The sequence below is a fragment of the Drosophila navojoa genome, chromosome 3, assembly GCF_054131105.1.
Source record: "Drosophila navojoa isolate 15081-1374.11 chromosome 3, UAZ_NAV_1.0, whole genome shotgun sequence".
Taxonomy (NCBI): domain Eukaryota; kingdom Metazoa; phylum Arthropoda; class Insecta; order Diptera; family Drosophilidae; genus Drosophila; species Drosophila navojoa.
In genome coordinates, this window is record NC_142891.1 from 26,725,315 (window position 1) to 26,743,779 (window position 18,465).

The 18,465-nt window shown below is 40.3% G+C and overlaps 2 protein-coding genes across 2 annotated transcripts; one reads left to right on the forward strand and one right to left on the reverse strand.

Annotated features, from left to right (window-relative positions):
• Positions 1-267: 267 nt before the first annotated feature.
• Positions 268-6,958, reverse strand: spz4 (Spaetzle domain-containing protein 4). Its single transcript, XM_030384187.2, has 3 exons — positions 5,766-6,958; positions 857-2,151; positions 268-795 (listed from the first exon to the last, which is right to left on the reverse strand). Exons 1-3 carry the CDS (start codon positions 5,814-5,816, stop codon positions 318-320), a joined length of 1,824 nt encoding a protein of 607 aa, XP_030240047.1. The 5' UTR covers positions 5,817-6,958; the 3' UTR covers positions 268-317.
• Positions 6,959-8,961: 2,003 nt separating this feature from the next.
• On the forward strand, positions 8,962-11,225 carry Cog8 (conserved oligomeric Golgi complex subunit 8). Its single transcript, XM_030384188.2, has 5 exons — positions 8,962-9,122; positions 9,188-9,663; positions 9,790-10,003; positions 10,066-10,244; positions 10,299-11,225. Exons 1-5 carry the CDS (start codon positions 9,050-9,052, stop codon positions 11,076-11,078), a joined length of 1,722 nt encoding a protein of 573 aa, XP_030240048.1. The 5' UTR covers positions 8,962-9,049; the 3' UTR covers positions 11,079-11,225.
• Positions 11,226-18,465: the final 7,240 nt, after the last annotated feature.

An 18,465-nucleotide genomic window follows, 5' to 3' on the forward strand; every position in this document is an offset into this window, starting at 1 on the left:
CGTCGTCTAATAGATATTTCTAGGTACACTTGCTCTGTCAATGTTCGCTGGGAGAGACATTATGTTGGTCTATATATACAATAACATAATGACTTGCTTAGGCTACAAAAGATGATCTAACATATAGAAACTTAAGTCATAACTAGATTTAGTGTAAGTTAAAGTTGATTACAGAAATAAGTAATATTATCTTTCAGCTATATCTGGGGGTGTTACACTACTGTACATTTAGAGGGACTAGGTTGATAAGCAATAGACTCAGTCGAAGACATTTTTCATTATTCATTATATTTGGGGACTCAACTATCGTATCGTAACTAGCCCTCAAAGAAATCGTATTCGTCGCGCGGCCGATACCACTGATCGGTCGCATGCTCATAGATAGCTCGCTGGACCTCGGTCTCGGCGGCATCAATTGGATCGAGATGGGGCTGAGGACGGGACTGGGGCTGGGTGGCATCAAAGCTGTTGTCGGAGCGAGGACTGCGCGACGTGGCGCGGAATTCCATTGGGATATTGTAACACTTGCATATGCAGCTGGAGGGGAAGCGGAACCAGTCGGAGAAGATGCCGCGGCACTCGTTGTGCGGGTCGTAGGCCAGCAGGCGGTGCAGCCGGTACTGCTGCTCGCAGCGGCAGCCATCACGGCAGAACATCTGCTTGAACTCCTGGGTGCATTTCTCCCAGTGTACGTACTGCTCGAAGGGGTACAGATTGAGCAGCGCCAGGACCTCGCCACGCGTGTTGTTCGCCCAGAACGGAGCAACCACCTCGTCCTTGACAGGACAAGCATTTCTGTAGAATGGAGGGGATCATTAAAGAAGTCGATTTAGCTATACTCATCGATTGCACTTACACTCCACGCATATTGCTTGTGACAGCCATCGGCTCCTGCTTCATGGCATCCTGGAACAACTGCCCTCCCTCGCGCAACAGCCCAGCTTTCGTAGCGCTGGCAGGTGTCGACGATGTACTGCCGCCCGGCACCGGCTTGCGCTGCTTGTCCGCAATCAACGACGTGAATGTGGGCGAGAAGAGCGATGCAAAGCTGGCAGGTGTCGTTGCTCCTAATATCGTCTTAGTCACATTTCTGCGTGGGACTAAACTGCTGCTGCTGATGTTGTTGTTGCTGCTGCTGAGTGTTGCAGTTGTTGCTGCCGCTATGGGAGACGTTGGTGTTGCTGATGTTGTCTTAGTTTGTACCGTGGTGTTGCTAGCAGATGCTGCTCCATCTATAGATGGACTTGTCGTGGTTGCATTCTCATTCACCTTTTGCTTATGACTGGGCAACGGTGTGGCAGTTGCTTTTGAGGCTGCTGCAGGAGTCACAGGCAGAGGGTTGCTCGAAAAATTGCGTAGGCCCTGCTCCACTTCCTGTGGTGGGCTGTCGATATTGTTCATATTGTCATGTGGAAGGTCATCTGCGATCGTTTGCTTAGGTCGCGCCGTCGTCGTTGTTGTTGCTGTTGTTGTTGATGATGTTGTTGTTGTCGTTGTTGCAGTTGCTGCAGTGGCATTGGCCACCTCGTAAACGCTGTTCGACTCGACGCTGGGCTGCTCCTCGCCCAGATGCACAATTGCAGCCACTGTTGGCTCAGTCGAAGCGAAACTCGTCGTGTCGGGAGTCGTTGGGGTCGCTGGAGTTGTCGGTGTCGTAGTTGTCGTTGCACTCGTCGTGGACACTGGCCGGAAATGTGGCTCCATGAGCACATCGTTGCCTTTGTAGTTGCTGAACTCATCTCGATCTGCATCCCTGCCATGCAGCATATACTTGGCGCCGCGCGGCATCTTGGAGTAGCGCTGTGCTGCCTCCTCCATGTTGTCCATGTCGACGACCTCATTGTTCTGGATCTCATCGCGCAGTATGGATATGTGGCGCACATCCCCATACATGCGCTTCATCAGGCCCTGGTTCTCGTGCACGAACCGGCGTACGGCGTGCCACGGGTAAATCGAGCCGGGCAGATGACAGAACGGTTGCTTGGCCAGGTCGCACGGTATGGCCGCCAGCATCTGGGCACGCCCACGCCGCGACACTTTACTGTTCGGGCTGCACGAGTTGGCCGAGTCAAATCCGAAGCTGTTGCTGCCCTGCGAGGAGCTCACAATGCCCATGAGCAACAGCAGCAGCAGCAGCACCAGAGAATCGCACTGAAAGTGACGGAGAAATTGAAGAATGCATTAGAAGAATTTTAGTTAAATCATTGAATATTTGAAACAAGCTAAATTTGTTCATCCTGCCTACATTTTAAAATATATTCAATTTGAGTTTCTATAGTAATCCTACTGCTGATCTCTCAGATCCTAACTCTAGAATTGTGGATCATATAAACTTGATCTACTTAGATGTTAATTAATATCATTAAAAAAAATGTTTTTGTGAAGAAAAAAAAAAAAAGAAAAACATGAAAAAATATTTAGTTTATATATTATTATTATTATTAAAGTCGCCTTATCTTAAAAACTAGCAGGTACTAGCTGCAAAGCCTGGAATAAAAAAAAATAATATATATATTTTTTTATGATCTTTCATGCTGTCAAGGAGAGCAATCTTGTAGACTTATCAAATATATTCTGACCCAAACTAAAATTTTTAATAATCCATTATTTTTTTTTTTTTTCAAGACCCAATCGAGCAATGCACTTAGCTGGCTCTCACTCTGGCAAACAATTCATGGCCAACATTATGAAAAACTTAAAAGCGGAACGGACCAAACAAGCTTGTCGCCCTCTCTCTCTCTCTCTCTCACTCTTTCTCTCTCAGTCTGTCTTGCCTTATGTCTTTCTCTTTGGCTTAGTCTCATCAAATTTTACTTTCACGCAGTGCCAACTGCAGCAGACATGAAACGATGATCGATGTGCATTTGCATTTGCATATGCGGGCAGCCTGCAATGAATGGTCCAAGCATAGAGAATGCCAGCAATTACCTTGATTTACAGATGCTGTACAGTGGAGAAAGATACAGAAAGAGAAATACCGACAGATAGAGAGTGAGGGAAATGGGAAAGAGAGCGCAATTAAGCATCAAGTAAAAGTAAATAATCATCAACATCCACAGTGGACCAATTATTGATCCCTTTCAACTTTCCCTTTCCCTTTCAGGAGCACTTGCTGAACTACATTTAACATTTTTAATCCACAATTGCTCAGGTGTTGAGCTCCACTTTGGGTCTCTCTCGAAACTGGTTTGTCGCCTGGCTTCGCATATTTGTTATCCATTTAGTTATAGTTCAACTCGCATGAATCACCTCTATTGCGTTTGTCGAATAGAAAGTGTTATATGCCTTCACCGAAATTTTAACACGTAAATTTGTCTGTGCAACGCTTTTATCGACTGGTTAGGTAATGCTGTCCCAATACGGACTTACTCAATCGCAGTCGACGCTTACAACTAAATTTATTTAAGCAATTATGAGAATTTCGACGACCTTTAACAAAAAATTGTGAATGTAAGGAGCGATTTAAAAAATAAATATACAAACTACAAATAAATAAACCAATGTAAATCAAAAAACCAAATTCCTAAAAACAAAAGTTTTTAGATAAACTAAGAATAAGAAACAGTGAAAAAATAATATAGGAACTAAAAAATATAGTTATAAATACTAAATAAATAAATAAAATACATATTGTAAAGAAAAAAAAAATAATAAAAATATTTATAAATAAATACATACATTATTTAGTTTAAAAAAATAAACAAATAAAATAAAGAAATTTAACCTTTAAAGAAAAGTTAAACAAAAAGTATAAAAAGTATTAAACAAATAATAATTATAATTTAAAGAATAAACAATTTCAGAAAATTAAATTTACTTTAATTTACAAAATTTACCAATTAAAACTACAAATAAATTTAAAATTGAAATCATCCCAATTATAAGCCAAGTTTCGATTTAACGAGTTATAAATTCACTTGTTAAATTCGCCGAAATCATAACAAAAGACTTAAGGAACAAACTTGTTTTGAAATTAATTTTAAGTAAAGCAACGAATTGGGTCAAAACTCTGAACTGAAATGGAAAGCAAGCGCAAAAATTGCTTTCGCTAGAGCTTTATATATATATATATATCAATAAATCTAAGTGATTAAATTTTAGTCTCTCACAAAGAAAAAAAAAACATTGTCATATTTGTAAGTGGAGAAAAAGTCATGTGAAAATTGGAGCAATAGTCAGGTGGACGGACAGCTGGACAGCTGGGCAGCTGTCAGCGCAGTCTAACAAATCAATATGTCCAATTGGCCATTAAGTCAAGTCGCATTGAGGAAGACATTTGTCACTCCATGACTCGATTGTAGCTACTTTAATGTGTCAGTGCGATTAGGATTGCGACTTTCTAAGAAGACGCTGCCAAAGGCAGCCTCCATCAGCGCGCTGACCGCCTGATAGATGGCTGCTTGGATGGAGAGTCCAGCTGGAAGCTGAGAGACGTTTGCCGTTTATGTCTTCATTTCCCCCAAGTGGCCAAGCTGTTGTGGCCAACACACAAACACACAGACATAGATCGCTGTGGCATATACTGCGGCTGAGAATTAATTATTTATCAATTCAGAATGCCAACTGCAAATGAAGTTGATGTTACATTTAACCAAATTTGGTTTCGGTTATTGCCGTTTCTGTGCTTACTAATTGCCATCTGGCAGAGATCAGGTGAGCGCAGCATCGCCAGCATCTGGTGAAACTCGGGGCTGGCCAAAATGTAAGGCTACTTCGAGCCTTCTTCAATTTCCAAATGCTAATTAAAAATGCTACGCCAATTCGAACATTTTATATATCACATAAAACTATTGCTAAATCGAAATGTCATAAATTTCACTTAACTGCCTTACCGGAAAAGCAGGCCATTATCAAAACAGTTTGTATTCAAATTTGGCAATAGTATATTTCATTTGTTTTCTGCTTGCTCTTTGCGGCGCGCTCAAAATTCAAATGACGTGCAAACAAAAAATAGAATAGGTAGTATAAAACTATAAAAAAAAAAAAATTGTATGCCGCCTAACTAAGAAATCGCTCCAAGCCGTCAACGCTCGAAGAAAGTGAAATTTTTTGTGTTTTGTTTTATTATTTTCATGTCTCCCAACCGGTAACGAAACAACAAAAGCAGCAGCGGAACTTTTTTTATGGTTTGTAATACTGTTTTATACCCTGAACCCATTGAAAATTTATAAAGGGTATATTGTTTTACCAATGAGCAATGTAACAATATTGGACTTGAGGGAATACAATAAATATCTAAAATCCGAATCAGAATCAAAAGTTCAATGAATCTTGTTATGTTTCTTATTTGTCTATCTGACTATGGAAACAAATAGACTTCCTCGAAGTAGAATGAAATGAATTTTTTTTTTGTTTATCTCTAACCATTTTCTAAAATCAACTCGTAACTGATCGAGTAACATTAAGAAAACGTGGTAAATACTACTGTATGTTTAAACAGGTTATAAATATTTTTAATTTTTAATATCATTTTGTAATCGATTTCCATCAAAATTGAAAAGAGTTCCCAAATTTAAAAAGATATTTTAATTCTATAATTTCTCAATAATTAATTTCCTCTATTGAGCGAAATGTGAAGAACAAGAGCATCTCCTGCAAGTACACATTCATGTATGATCATTCCTGCTTAAAATAATTTTACTTGTCTGATAAAAAGAAAACTTATCAGATGATATCAGTTATAATTCACAGACTTCCATCTAAGACCTAAACACCAATGTTTGATATTTCTAGTTACACGATTATATTATATTATGGATATTTACCTTTATTAGTTTTGAAATTTGCAATCCCTTATCCATTTTCGTAAAATCCATTATTTCCTTTCACTCTGTTTCACACACACAATGGCACATACACAGAATCGCGGCTTGTAGAAATTTCTTTAAAGGATTTTCACTATGATTCTACACTTGCCTTGGTCTTTGGGGCCTGGGCCCAATAGGTTCGCGCTTTGGATTTATCGCCAGTGTGAAGAGTCACAGGATATTAACACACGTACTCGAATATAGCTTTCGATTCGGCTTGAGGCTTGTGTGAACATTATTGACACTCGTAACACTCATAATAACTGAAATAGTTATTTTCAGCACACACTTTGCTTTGTTTCAGCTTTCAGCGACTTTTTTACCAATCTGTCCCGCTGAATTAACAGGCGCGCATAAACCACAAGAGCGCTGTCGGAGCTGAAGCTTGAAACCAAATCACGTTTACACGCTTCGCACTCACGTTTGCAACTGCGTCAAGAGCTAAGGCGAAAGAGCCGTCGCAAAGCGGAGTCGGCAAATGACGACGGCGACAGCGGCGTCGGCAGTGCCGACCCCGCCAACCCGTAAAATCGGAACCCGACTCACGACAGAGCCAGAAAGACGGCCAAACCGCGACGCAAGCGAAAACGCTTTCTATACCCTTCGTCTATCAACAAGAAATGGGTATGATAAGCGCGAAACGAAGGTTTTATGTTATTAGCAACTATTATTATTTATTCAATATTGATAAAAAAATTAAGTAAGAGGACAATAGTCGCTATACAAACTATGATATTCTTTTTGTCGAGGCTCAGCGTACATTTAACTTTTCCAGGGTGTCACTCAGCTGTTCCTATTGACCACTATTGTTTTTATTTTTACAGCTTTTTATGGTTGTTTTTTGCGATTGCAGGAAAACTTTTTCTTATTTATTATTCGAAACGTTAGCGTCGGGCGGGCGCAGGCAGCAAAACACAACAAACATTGAAAAACAAGCGAGCGCAGCAGCAGCAACGACAGCAGCAGCGCAAAAAACAAAAAAAAAATAACAACAACTAACCACAGGAACACAATGAGCCACACGCAATGACAAAGCTACGACACGACGAGAGAGCAAAGCGCAAACCCCGAAGATACACAGATGGTCGACTCCGAAACGAAACGAAGGCACGACCGACCGACCGACCGACCGACCGACTGATTGCTACTGCGCCTCACGCCGGCTTTGCTGTTATTGTTGCTGTTCTTTTCAAGTGTTGGTGGTACTCGTACTGGTGTGCTGGCGCTGGAGCTGGAGCTGGTGCCGAGTTTTGCCGAGCAGCGAAGACGATGACGCCGCTTAGTAGGTCAGTAGTGGCGTTTAACTTTGTTGTTGCTGGTGTTGCTGCCGCTTGTTTCTGTTTCTGTTTCTGTTGTTGTAGTTGCTGTTGATATTGTTATTGCTATATTTTGTTGCATCGCATGTTTGTCACTAATCAAACACAAAGCTTGCCGGTCTAACAGCTGCTAAAAACTATTAATGCTGTGTGTTGTTTTAAGATATTCACATGCTCTGCAGTGAAAATAATTGTATTCAAGCAAGTTGCGTGCAGATCTAGTGTGCGCGCCGGCGAGAGCTATCTTCGATTATCATGTCTGAGTAAAACGTATATCAATGTGATACACACTAAGATATAATCTCTTATACATATATGATATTCAATTTGAATATCGATTTACATTAGCTAATATTTTCATAATCTCGTGCGATGAGGGATCACGATCGTATTAATACACATCGCAAAAAATGAAGAATGGAATCATGAATGAAGAAGGAGGAAGAGAGAGAGAGGGAGAGAGAGATGAAGAAAAAGGAATCATATTAAAGCGTTAAAGAAAGAGGAAAAGTGAGAAAGAGAAAAATAATAGTAAATTAGAGTAAAAGTTGGACAAGAAATTATATTTGTTAATCGTGAAACGGATTTCAAAATCGATAAGAGAGAGGATTGGAGAGAGCGAGTATGACAGATGGCAATTAGATTAAGAGAAAATTGGATTAAAAACATAACTTCTTTGGCTAAATTAATTAATTAATTTACAAAATAAATCATAAAAATTATTAAAATATTTTAACTATCAATTATCGTCTTGTCTTATCTTTACATATACATATATCAATAGCATTTGCAATGAATAGATTGCCATAAGCGAACATAAAGGGTAACTCACCGTCGAGCTGTTAATTTTGTTTATATTTTTCTCTTCACACAATGATTTCACATTTACTTCACACAGGCACACACACATTCGGGCGCGCACCTTCAGCGTGTATATGCGAAGGTATTTGTGTGTACCCACACTTCATTATATTTGGAGTAAAGTGAAAGTGTAGAAATAAAGACACGGCTTAGCCACCTTTCAAAAGCTTAATCAACAAAATATATAAAAGTATTTTTTTTTTGTTTCTTTAGTGTTGCAACGAGATAAGAAATAGAATATTCGGCGCAAAGTATTGAAAGTCCTATTTAATAATGTTTACATTAGACCTTATCCGTTTTTATCCGTTTATCGTGTTTCGGCAACTTAACCGCTGGAGTGGTTATAATTTACGATTACAGCGACATTAACGTCTCCTTTACTACCATATGTATGTACGTCGCGACGTTCGACGGACGACGCCAAAACGTCTGAGGTAAAGCTAATTCTGATTCTGGTTCTGACGAGATGAAAGTGCGCGACTGACTGGTTGGTTCGCTTCCCATGCAACTACAACTCAGTTCATTAGCGTCATCGTTGCGACGTTGTACTTACGAGACGCAGTAGATGGCGTAGACGGTGTAGACTGTCTAACATACAGATTATGTTTTAAATTTTCAGCAAATAGACAAATAAATGTTCTACTTTCACCAATGCATCAATGGTGCAGCGTGCAGCAGACGCACGATAAACTTTAAAGAGAAATTTTACCAAGATAGAACACACACGCAAGCTATCAGTGGAGGCGAAACATAATATACATTGGTTATTACTTATTTTGACTGAAAGTCTATCTGAATTAAAAACACGAATCATTATTGAATTTGAAACCGCTGCTAAAAATTTAAACATGTGTGTTATAGCAGAAAGCTGTTGGCTGTCTAAGACCTGGTATACTTATATATCATTTAGCTTTTGTTGCTGATTGGACATGGTATATCGACTAGCTTTTGTCATGCAAAGAAAAGTTATATCGATAGATTGCAACTATTCTTGTTATCAGGTGACTTATCGATATTAAATTGTACACAATAATAAAACCAAGAAGTGAAACAATTTAATTTACAATGGAATTTACAGAAAGTATGGACTTGGAAAATGAACGAGTATTAAAATTAATATTCCCAAATGGAATCCCAGGTGAGCATTTGAACTTTATTAAAATACACACACCCCACATAGCTTGGTCAATTCAAATTTTCCAGATAATCTGCGTGGCAATCCGGAGCTGGATAAATATTTGGCCAAATTGGGCACCTGCAAGGTGGAACAACTAAAGAAGGAGCAAACGCGGCTGGCCGACGAGACGAAGCGCATATTGGAGCAAACCCAAGAGCTGGCCATATCGAATTACAAAACATTTATCACAACAGCCGAAAACTCCCGTTCAATATTCAATGAATTTAAAAAGGCCGAAGATCAGGTCGATACACTGATTGGCAAATTGCCTGCCTTCAGCGCCAAATGTGAGGAATTTCTGACCGAATCAGCTGAGCTGACCGAGCAGCGGCGTCTCAACAGCATAACATTGCACAAAAATGCTCAACTGCTGGAGATACTCGAGCTGCCGCAGTTAATGGAACGTTGCATTCGCGAAGGTCGTTATGAGGAGGCATTAGAGCTGGCGAGCTATGTCCAGCGTTTGGGCCAGCATCAGGGTCATCTTATACCCGTTGTCAATGTTAGTAAGAATAGAGAGGCATTTCTGTTTCCCTTGAGCTGTAAGCTTAATCAGCTAGAGTACAGCGTATCTATTAGAACAGGATGCCCAACAAAAACACTCTGACCTATGTTCTTTTCTTTTCAGAGTATTGTGCGCTCCGTAGAGGCTTTGTGGCATACGATGCTCGCGCAGCTAGTGGCACAGCTGCGCCTGGATCTGCAGCTACCCAAATGCTTGCAAATTGTTGGCTATTTGCGACGCATGCAGGCCTTTGGCGACAACGAGTTGAAATTGAAGTTTTTGCAGGCGCGTGACGCTTGGTTGACAACGTGCTTAGAGGCCATACCAAAAGCAGATGGTATGCTACAATAATTCACCAATTAAGGGCCGTCATAAAGATATTAAATTGTAATCTTATAGCACAACAGCACTTGACAAAGGCCATCGAGATAACGCGCATCAATCTATTCAATATTATAACGCAATATCGCGCCATATTTCCGGAGGCGGAGCAGGGCAACAAGTCGACCCCGTTGAAGCAGCTGCAGGGAGTCACCTGCAATGGCAACAGACTCTTTGAGGCATGGCTGCATAATAAGGTAAGCTGGTTTGTTTTACTATTATATTTATACATTTACATATACTTGTTTTAGATAAATACATTCTTGCTAACACTTGAGGAGGATCTGGAACGTGGCGTCAGCTCGATCGAAACAGTTCTGGGCCAATGCATGTACTTCGGGCTATCCTTCAGTCGTGTGGGTGCTGACTTTCGTGCTCTGATTGCGCCCATTTTCGTTCGCGTGGTGCGCAACAAGTTCGAGTCGAGCATTATGCAAGTCAATGAGAACTTTGAGAAGGAGCTGGACAAGTTCACGCTGATCAACAAAGTGAGCCTGCACACACGCAAGCAACTCGATCCGGCTGCTTTGTCTGCCAGCGAACGGGATGTGGAATCGTACGCGCCGCCTGAAACATTGCTCGACTTTTATCCACTTGCGGTGCTGTGCAACGGGTATCTGAATGCCCTGAATGAGCTGCGCCTGTGTGCGCCCTTTGCCGTTGCCACCGATGTCACCTGTTGCCTGCAGAGCTCGCTGCAATTGGTGGCGCAACGCGTGCTCGCCTTCTATCGTCAGGAGCAGCAGGCCTTTACGCCCAACGAGCGCGAGACGTTTGCCAAACTCTGCTCCTGTTTCGCCTACGATCTGGTCCCCTACGTACAGCGCTGCATCCACGGTGTCTTCCCACCTCAGTCCATAACGGTGCACCTTGGCATAAGCCTACTGCAGTTGGAACAGCAGCAGCTGACCTTCTTGCGGCAACCGCAAATACTAGAACCCCTGAAGCACCTGCTGCCCAGCAAAGTTCTAATTCATCCGACGGCTGCGTTGGCTACTACAGAACCTACGCCAATCGCCACAGAGGGCTAAACAATGGCCAAATTGGCGTCACTCATGTAGATTATCTAACTTTTAAATTTAGATACACTTGTGTGAGGCCTTGGCTTGATTTCCAAAAATGCTTGTGGCTGTAATTTGTTCCAATCAAATTGAGCAATGCAATATTTCATTCACCTTATAAATTATCATTAACTTTAATATAAAATAATACGTATATATAATAAAACTATTATGAATTCAATTTATTTTTATACTTGTGGTAAATTGGAAAACTCTATATATGGTATATTAGATACGCTATTACTTAAAGTCTTATAATATATACTATATAAATATATGTATGTATATCCTATTACCCGAATATCTTATACGATACTGTCACGGAGTGGTAAATATATATGCAATATTGCATATATTGAAGTTTTATATATATGGTCGCATTGACAACCCCAGGTTTTAAACATATATTGGATAGGTTTACCTACGGAAATGGTAGTACTTATGTGTATATCTTCTAAATTTTTGAAGATGGAGACTTATTCCTTTAATTGTTAGGCCAGCAAAGGTTGTTACAGAGTTCTAGCCATCTGATATATCGAAAAACCCCTCTAATTTGCTAATTTGTTCAGCCTTAGATTACTCGAGAAACCTGCTAAGGATTAACCGAAAATAATACATTCCCACTGGGAATACTTGAAATATGCTCTTTTAATTTAAAATGTACTACGTTACGTTTTAAGGTAGATTTATAGTAGGTTACCAAAATATTTTTACTTATTATCCTCGACTAAATCTAAAGAAAAACTTCCGACATCTTATCTTGCATTATTATTGAAGTAATCAAAAATATAGAACAACTGATTAATTTTAAATAAATTCTGAAATCGAGCTCAATTAGAATGGGTATAGCAGTCGATTACGATGCTAATTTGTAGTTGGTCTTGGTTTTCTCGCAATCGAATGTGAACGCAATGAAACGAATTGCGAATTTTAGTTGCAATATGTGTGAAGCCTGCGAGAGTGGAATAATATTTTGATGCCACTTCCTGCGCAATCGGAGAGTGGGCAGGCAAATCCGAGAGGGGAACTGGGCAGTGGGGAGTGGTGTAGCTGCGTAGGTGGTGCGTGAAGCGCCGACATGGCCGTTCATGGCAGATTGAGTGCGGTTAGGCGACCGGGAAACGTTTATAAGCAAATTTCGCGTACAATGACTAAATTTGGAGAAAGCCGTGCGAGTGTTTTTCTTTATTGTTGCTCTCGGCCGAATCTGCATCCGCATCCGAATGCGATTGCGATGGCGAATGCGAATGCGAGTGCGTATGAGAATGCACGGTGCTAAAAATTGGAAAACATGGCAGCTGAATGCAAGCACATGGACGCTTACGCGGATGTGGATGTGGATGTGGAAATGAACACGGTTGCGGCTTATCGTTGAACGTCAGAGGACGGACGAATGGACGGTTTGACGACCACGGCCTTTGTGGGTGCACGGACGGTTCTGTATTTTTAAGTCCACCACTAAATACAAACGAAAGCACTCAAGCACAAGTTGGTCACGATTGGGCAACCGGGCAACGGGCAACAGACAACGGACAACGGACAGCGGACCGTGGACAGTGGACAATGGACAACAGAGAGTGCCACCTTTTAGGCTGGAACAAAAAGCGGCCTACTGCCAGCTGCCAGCTGCCCGGCTCCTGCTGCCTGGTGCACGGCTCCTGCTGCCTGCTGCAAATGGAAGTTGCGATTTTGATTGCGAATCGAAATAGATTTTGTGGTATTTGCAAAGCAGTGCCAACCAGCTGGCGATTGTGTGAGTGTTTCGAATGGATGGATGGATGGGTGGATGGCTGGGCACCCTGTGGGTGGGGCTCATTTGTTACATTTGGCGCTGCAACCACGTACAACATTGCGTATACGCGTTTTTGTTCATTTATTGATTGATTGAATTGAATGCAGAGCAGGATGTAGAGGGGGGCAGGGCGCTGGGGGTTGGGCATTTGGGATAGAGTTGAATGTTTCTTTTACACGCTTGCTCGCTTCGTTTTGAAAAGCGTTCGTTTATTTTGCAATTTGTGTGGCCGTGTCTCTTAGTTTTTGGCTACAGCAATTCCATTCAGGTTGATTTTCGCCGAAAAAAGAAAGAAAGGAAAAGCAAAAGAAAAAGTAAATTCTATAGTGGTTTATTCCTTTGGCCATATTCGCATATGAGATGAAATTGTTTTCGGTATCGCAGCTAGAAATTAAATTTAGTACTCAGCGCACCTTGAGTGGCAGCGGCACTTCGGGGCTTTTTATTTGCGTCTATTCAATTTGGCCACGATTTCCTATTCGGTATGCAAAAATTATTACCGCAACGCATGGGAATCTTCGAGGGCGATGACGACTTTTGGGTCTGCCCAACGAGTTGGAAAACACCCAGGGATTTCGATTCAATAGGGTTCTTTCAGTTCCTTTTGGCGGAACCTCGCTGCCTGCGTATGTAAATTCGCATACAAATCACTCGCGTGCTCGCCAAACGCCCTTAGGGGAATCCCTTAGTTATCCTTTAGCGATTTTTCAAATAAACACGAAACATACACGGGTTCTATCTCGTCCTCCTACCCCTCATGCTGTTTATTGCCTGCGGCAAACGAAACTTTGACGCGCTTCTTGTCAGGGCGCTGGGCCATCAAGTATCTGATTTGCTCAAACTCAGTTTGGGTTTCGCTGGAAACTGATAAATTTAGTTATTTTTTTCTGTTTCGCTTTTTTCCTTTTTTTCTTTTTGGCATATCTGTCACTGATTTGGGTTTATTGTCGTTGTCAGCAGATATTACGACAATGCCAATCAGCGCCCTCAGGACATTCAATGCGACTATGATATGGCTAAGAAATCCTATAGATTTTGATTTGTTAAATAACAATGATATTAAATATTTGCAATCAGTTTTGCAAACAATTGGAAAATTATGATAGCTTTAGCATGAAATTAATTTTTTTTTTTTAGAATAACTGCATTATTCCATTATACTCTAGAGCCATATAATTCTCAACTGGTTATTATAGTTTAGAAATAGATATGTACATTCCTTTGCATAGTATATATTTCTTAGAACTATAATTCGTACGCTACAAAAGTAGGGCTTTTATATGTTCATGCCCATATGCAAAGAAAGCTCAGTTAAATTTGATTGCACATTGCAAACTGAATTTAATATGAAGTGGAATACATTAACTTACATTACATTGTGAGTTCATTTCTTTTTATATAAAATTAAAAAATTTTTTCATATATAAATTTAATTATATTATGTATTTATTATATTCAATATATTTATTAAATTATTTCTAATATCGTTTGTGTTCGATTTTCTTTATAACATTTATTTACAATAATAAATCAAAATTCTCCATGGCTTAATTTCTATTGACTTACTTACAAAACTATTTCGCTACAATAATTCATATACCTTTATTTATTTATTATTATATCTATGGATTAAAACAGATTTACAGGGAACCTGTTTACAATTTGATATACTCATTCACGAATAGACTTCAGTACTATAGTTCCTCTCATATCTAATACATGAAATATATATTAGTATACATAAATTTAAGTTTCGCAATTTTGTCTATCAGACAAATCGTAATTAATATTCAATTGTAATTATGACAATTGTTATCACGCCATCTCTTTCATCTTCTTCTCTCTTAGTTCTCCTTCATCTAATTTATTCAACATTCTATGTAACCGCCGAATGGAATACAATGGAATGAAACCCAGGCAAAAAAAACAAACCCGCCTCGTTGCAGCAAAGTTGAGCAAAATTTTACTCACCCTCCGCTTCTCTCTGCCTCCACATTCCTCTCATTTTCACTTCTTCTTCTTTTTCTTTTTTTGCACGCTCACTTGACAGGAAAGCTTTTTTGGCCCCATACCCTATGATCATTAAGTTCCTGAAAGGATATGTTAATACATGCATATATGAAATATAAATTCATTTATCAGATCTTTGGAGTACACATTATTATTTGTATTTGTATATATGCGTGTATACATATATTTATATATCTATCCGATATTGCCATAGTTTACTTTATGCAGGGTATTTCTACATATACTTAACCCCAGCATCATTAAATTTTTTTCTTAGTTTTTTTTGCGGTGTGATATTTTTTATATTCTCAATTTTTATATTCTACATAAGTATGTGGCAATGTCTGTATGTATGCGTGTCTGTGTGTATGTGTGCATTTGTGTGTATTTTATATTATTGCGACGCGAACCAATAACCATCGACCGGGCAGAGTGTTTCTGCTTGCCATTGGCTTGTCCTCGTTCTCGTCCTTCTGCGGCAACGGCTCAAGCCCAGACTCAGAGCTACATCTCAGTCTCAGCTTTTTTTTCACCACATAGCCCAGCGTGTGTATGTGTGTGAAGGTAGAATGACTGACCGTTAGGTGCTGCTGCTGTTGCTGCTGCCGTCTCTGACCCGATTCACCTGTCCGCCATGCGAATTTTGCTCTGTTATTTCTCTTCTTCGTCTCCTTTGTATTGTTGCCATGAGATAGTGAAGGTGCCAGCAAGTCGAGCTACAGCTTGGATGAAGCACGCCCCACTCCTCACGTTGAGGTCACCTCCATTTTTTTACGATTCGCTTGGGTTTGGTTCTGGCCAAAGCAATATAATTTATTGAAGTTCTAGCATTTTTCAAAATGAATTTTTTCTCTTTTCTTTTTTAGTAGCAACGATGATTGAACAATGTGTGTGTGTGAGTGCGCTGCAGATACGCTTGTAATTGTGTCTGTAAGCTTGGTGGCAGCCATTGTTACGAGTCCGGGTTGCGCACGTTTGGCCTGTCCATTGAACGCCATATTATTGGTCGATTGAAAAGTAAAACATTTTTTATTATCCGCACGTGTGCAGGCAGCCTCCCATAGCCCATAGCTCAGCTCAGAGTCACACACACACATACACACACATACACACACTTTCACATACAATGTACCGTTTTATGACTACGAAAAAAGAAGAAGACGTTCCATGCTGGAATGGTTGGTTTTTGGTTGGGTTAGTTGGGTCACTTTGACCGCCTACCTGTTCGTTGACCATAAAACTTTGGACTTAACTACCCTTAGGTGCGGTCGGCAAGGTGAGCTCACGGCTTTTATGATGCCCCACACACACACACATACACACACACATCGAACGATTCGCTTTCGTGTGTGCTCCTTCATATTTGATAAGCAAGTTTTCCTTTTTTACTTTTATTGCTGCACGCCATCAATATCCTTCTGCTCCTCTTTATCTCTGCTCGCACTCTCTCGTTCTTTCTTTCTGCTCCCCATCTTTCTTTCTCTTTCTCTTTCTCTCTCTCTCTCTTGCTCTTCTTTTCTCCTGGTTATAAAAATATTTCATTCAATTTTTTATTCCTGCCGACATTCGGTGGCTCTCGCTCTGTTGCACGTACATCATGCGAGGGGCGGGGGCTAGCTTCCCTTTTTGCTGATTTTCTGTTTCGCTTACGCTCGGTTTTTATGTCCAGCTATTTATTTGCCCAGCCAGCGGACCACATGGTTTCTCATTTTTTTCCTTCTTCTGCTTCTTCATTCTTTCGTTTCGTTTCGTGCTTATGGTTTTTTTTTCTTTTTTCCAGCGGCCACAGGTCGGCGACGCCATTGCCATTCCCATCACCATCGTCATCGTCATCGTTTTCTTCGTCTTCTTCTTCGCTTTCGCTGCCGTGCTGCGTCGTGCTTCAGCTTCATAATTTTTTCGCCGTGTTCGCCGTCGCTCGCTCCTCACTCTCTGTCAATCTCTCTCGTTCGCACTCGCTGCAAGTGTGCCTGCCTGGGCATTGGTATTGAGCTGCTGCTGCTGCTCTTCGTATGTGTCTGATGCTCTGTCTCAAGTCTTTTGGGCGTCGCGTCGTGGCGTGAGAGCGTGTGTCCCAAGTCCAAGCGAAGTTAATTTCGTTTCATTTCGCTCGCCCACTTCCCCCGCCCCCGCTTCGGCAACTGCTGGCCATGTGTTTGTTTGCACTTTTATAACAATGTTAGCGGATTGTGGGTGGTGTCACGCCAGGGCCAAATGTGGTCAAATATCTACTATCCACCCCACCCATTATACTCTCCCTCTCCCTATCTTCCTCTCTTTCTCGCAGCGCTGAGTCTGCGGTTGCTAGCAAAATATGATGTCATACTCTGAATAGCTCTTTGGTAATATATGTTTACATATATGGATATTGTCGTGGCATACGTAGTATATAAACTTTATTCTACTTTCTTTCCAGTTATACGATTTTCTTAATGTTTGTCGAAATGTGTTGCATACCTCTGAGGGTTCAAGAGTAACCCATAATACTTTTGATATCTTTTTATCCTATCTTATGGATTATCTTGTCTTAACAGTTTAATTAGTTCACGAATCAATGATTCCCAGACCAAACTATACTAAAATTTTCGCTTCAAACATAAATTTCTACTCCCCCTCAATGAAAGTCGTTCGGAAAGTTGTGAGTGATTGCGTTTGGCAATTTTGCTCTTGGATAGTTTTGACCAATTTATTTGGGCCATTAAAATTGTATGATAAACCATTGCCCATTAAATGTGTGTTGCTTAATTTTCTTTTTAACGCATTTCATATCAAGACGGGACCACATTAGGTTGACTCTCAGCTGGTTTACCTTCCGTTCCGTCCCAGATGGGCGCATTTCCAGCTGCTTCTTCAGCCCCGATTAGTCCACTAGATATATACATACATATATATAGTTTATTTTGTCTAATGTGTTTCTATGCGCAGTAAATGTGCAAAAAATCGATAGATAAACTTGGGCGCTGACCATTTCCCTGGCCAAGGGGGCGCTAACACACATATACTATCCATTATTTGTTGCTGTGTAATTGCGATGGCTTAAGTGTATCGCATATTGAGGGGGAATATCTTACATACACATACTAGATATTCGTGTGTGCGTCTCTATTTAGTGTATACAATATTTACATTATATTTATGTGAGAATGTCTATGTGATGTAAACATATATATTCCGAAACATTTGGCATGAATCTAAGATATATAAAAGTGAAAGAAATAGGAGTTGCCATACGCTATGAGTTTTTTGTACAGTTCTATTATTAGGTTTATTCAATTGCATTTATCGATTATGTTCGACTCTTATAAATATTTAAACAATTATTGTAAACATTTCGCTCATGATAAACTATATCTGTCATAGCTCATTATCTAAATGCTCAAAGCTTTACAGTTGGATTACTCAGTCTAAATCTATAAGTCATCCGGTGTGCCTCTGTAGGGCGTGGAAAATTGCAAGATATTGTTCGCTCGAAAATTATCGGTCCAGCTATAGTTGAATTTTTAGCTTCAGATCATCAGATTTACTAAATGATAAAATGTAATTATAGAATAAGCG

Coding starts and splice junctions, on each gene's coding strand:
- spz4 (XM_030384187.2), bottom strand. CDS start 5,816: ATGGATTTTACGAAAATGGATAAGGGATTGCAAATTTCAAAACTAATA. Junction 2,152..5,765: donor AAATTTCAAAACTAATAAAG/GTAAATATCCAT, acceptor CGTCACTTTCAG/TGCGATTCTCTGGTGCTGCT. Junction 796..856: donor ACAAGCAATATGCGTGGAGT/GTAAGTGCAATC, acceptor TCCATTCTACAG/AAATGCTTGTCCTGTCAAGG.
- Cog8 (XM_030384188.2), top strand. CDS start 9,050: ATGGAATTTACAGAAAGTATGGACTTGGAAAATGAACGAGTATTAAAA. Junction 9,123..9,187: donor ATTCCCAAATGGAATCCCAG/GTGAGCATTTGA, acceptor CAAATTTTCCAG/ATAATCTGCGTGGCAATCCG. Junction 10,004..10,065: donor GGCCATACCAAAAGCAGATG/GTATGCTACAAT, acceptor GTAATCTTATAG/CACAACAGCACTTGACAAAG.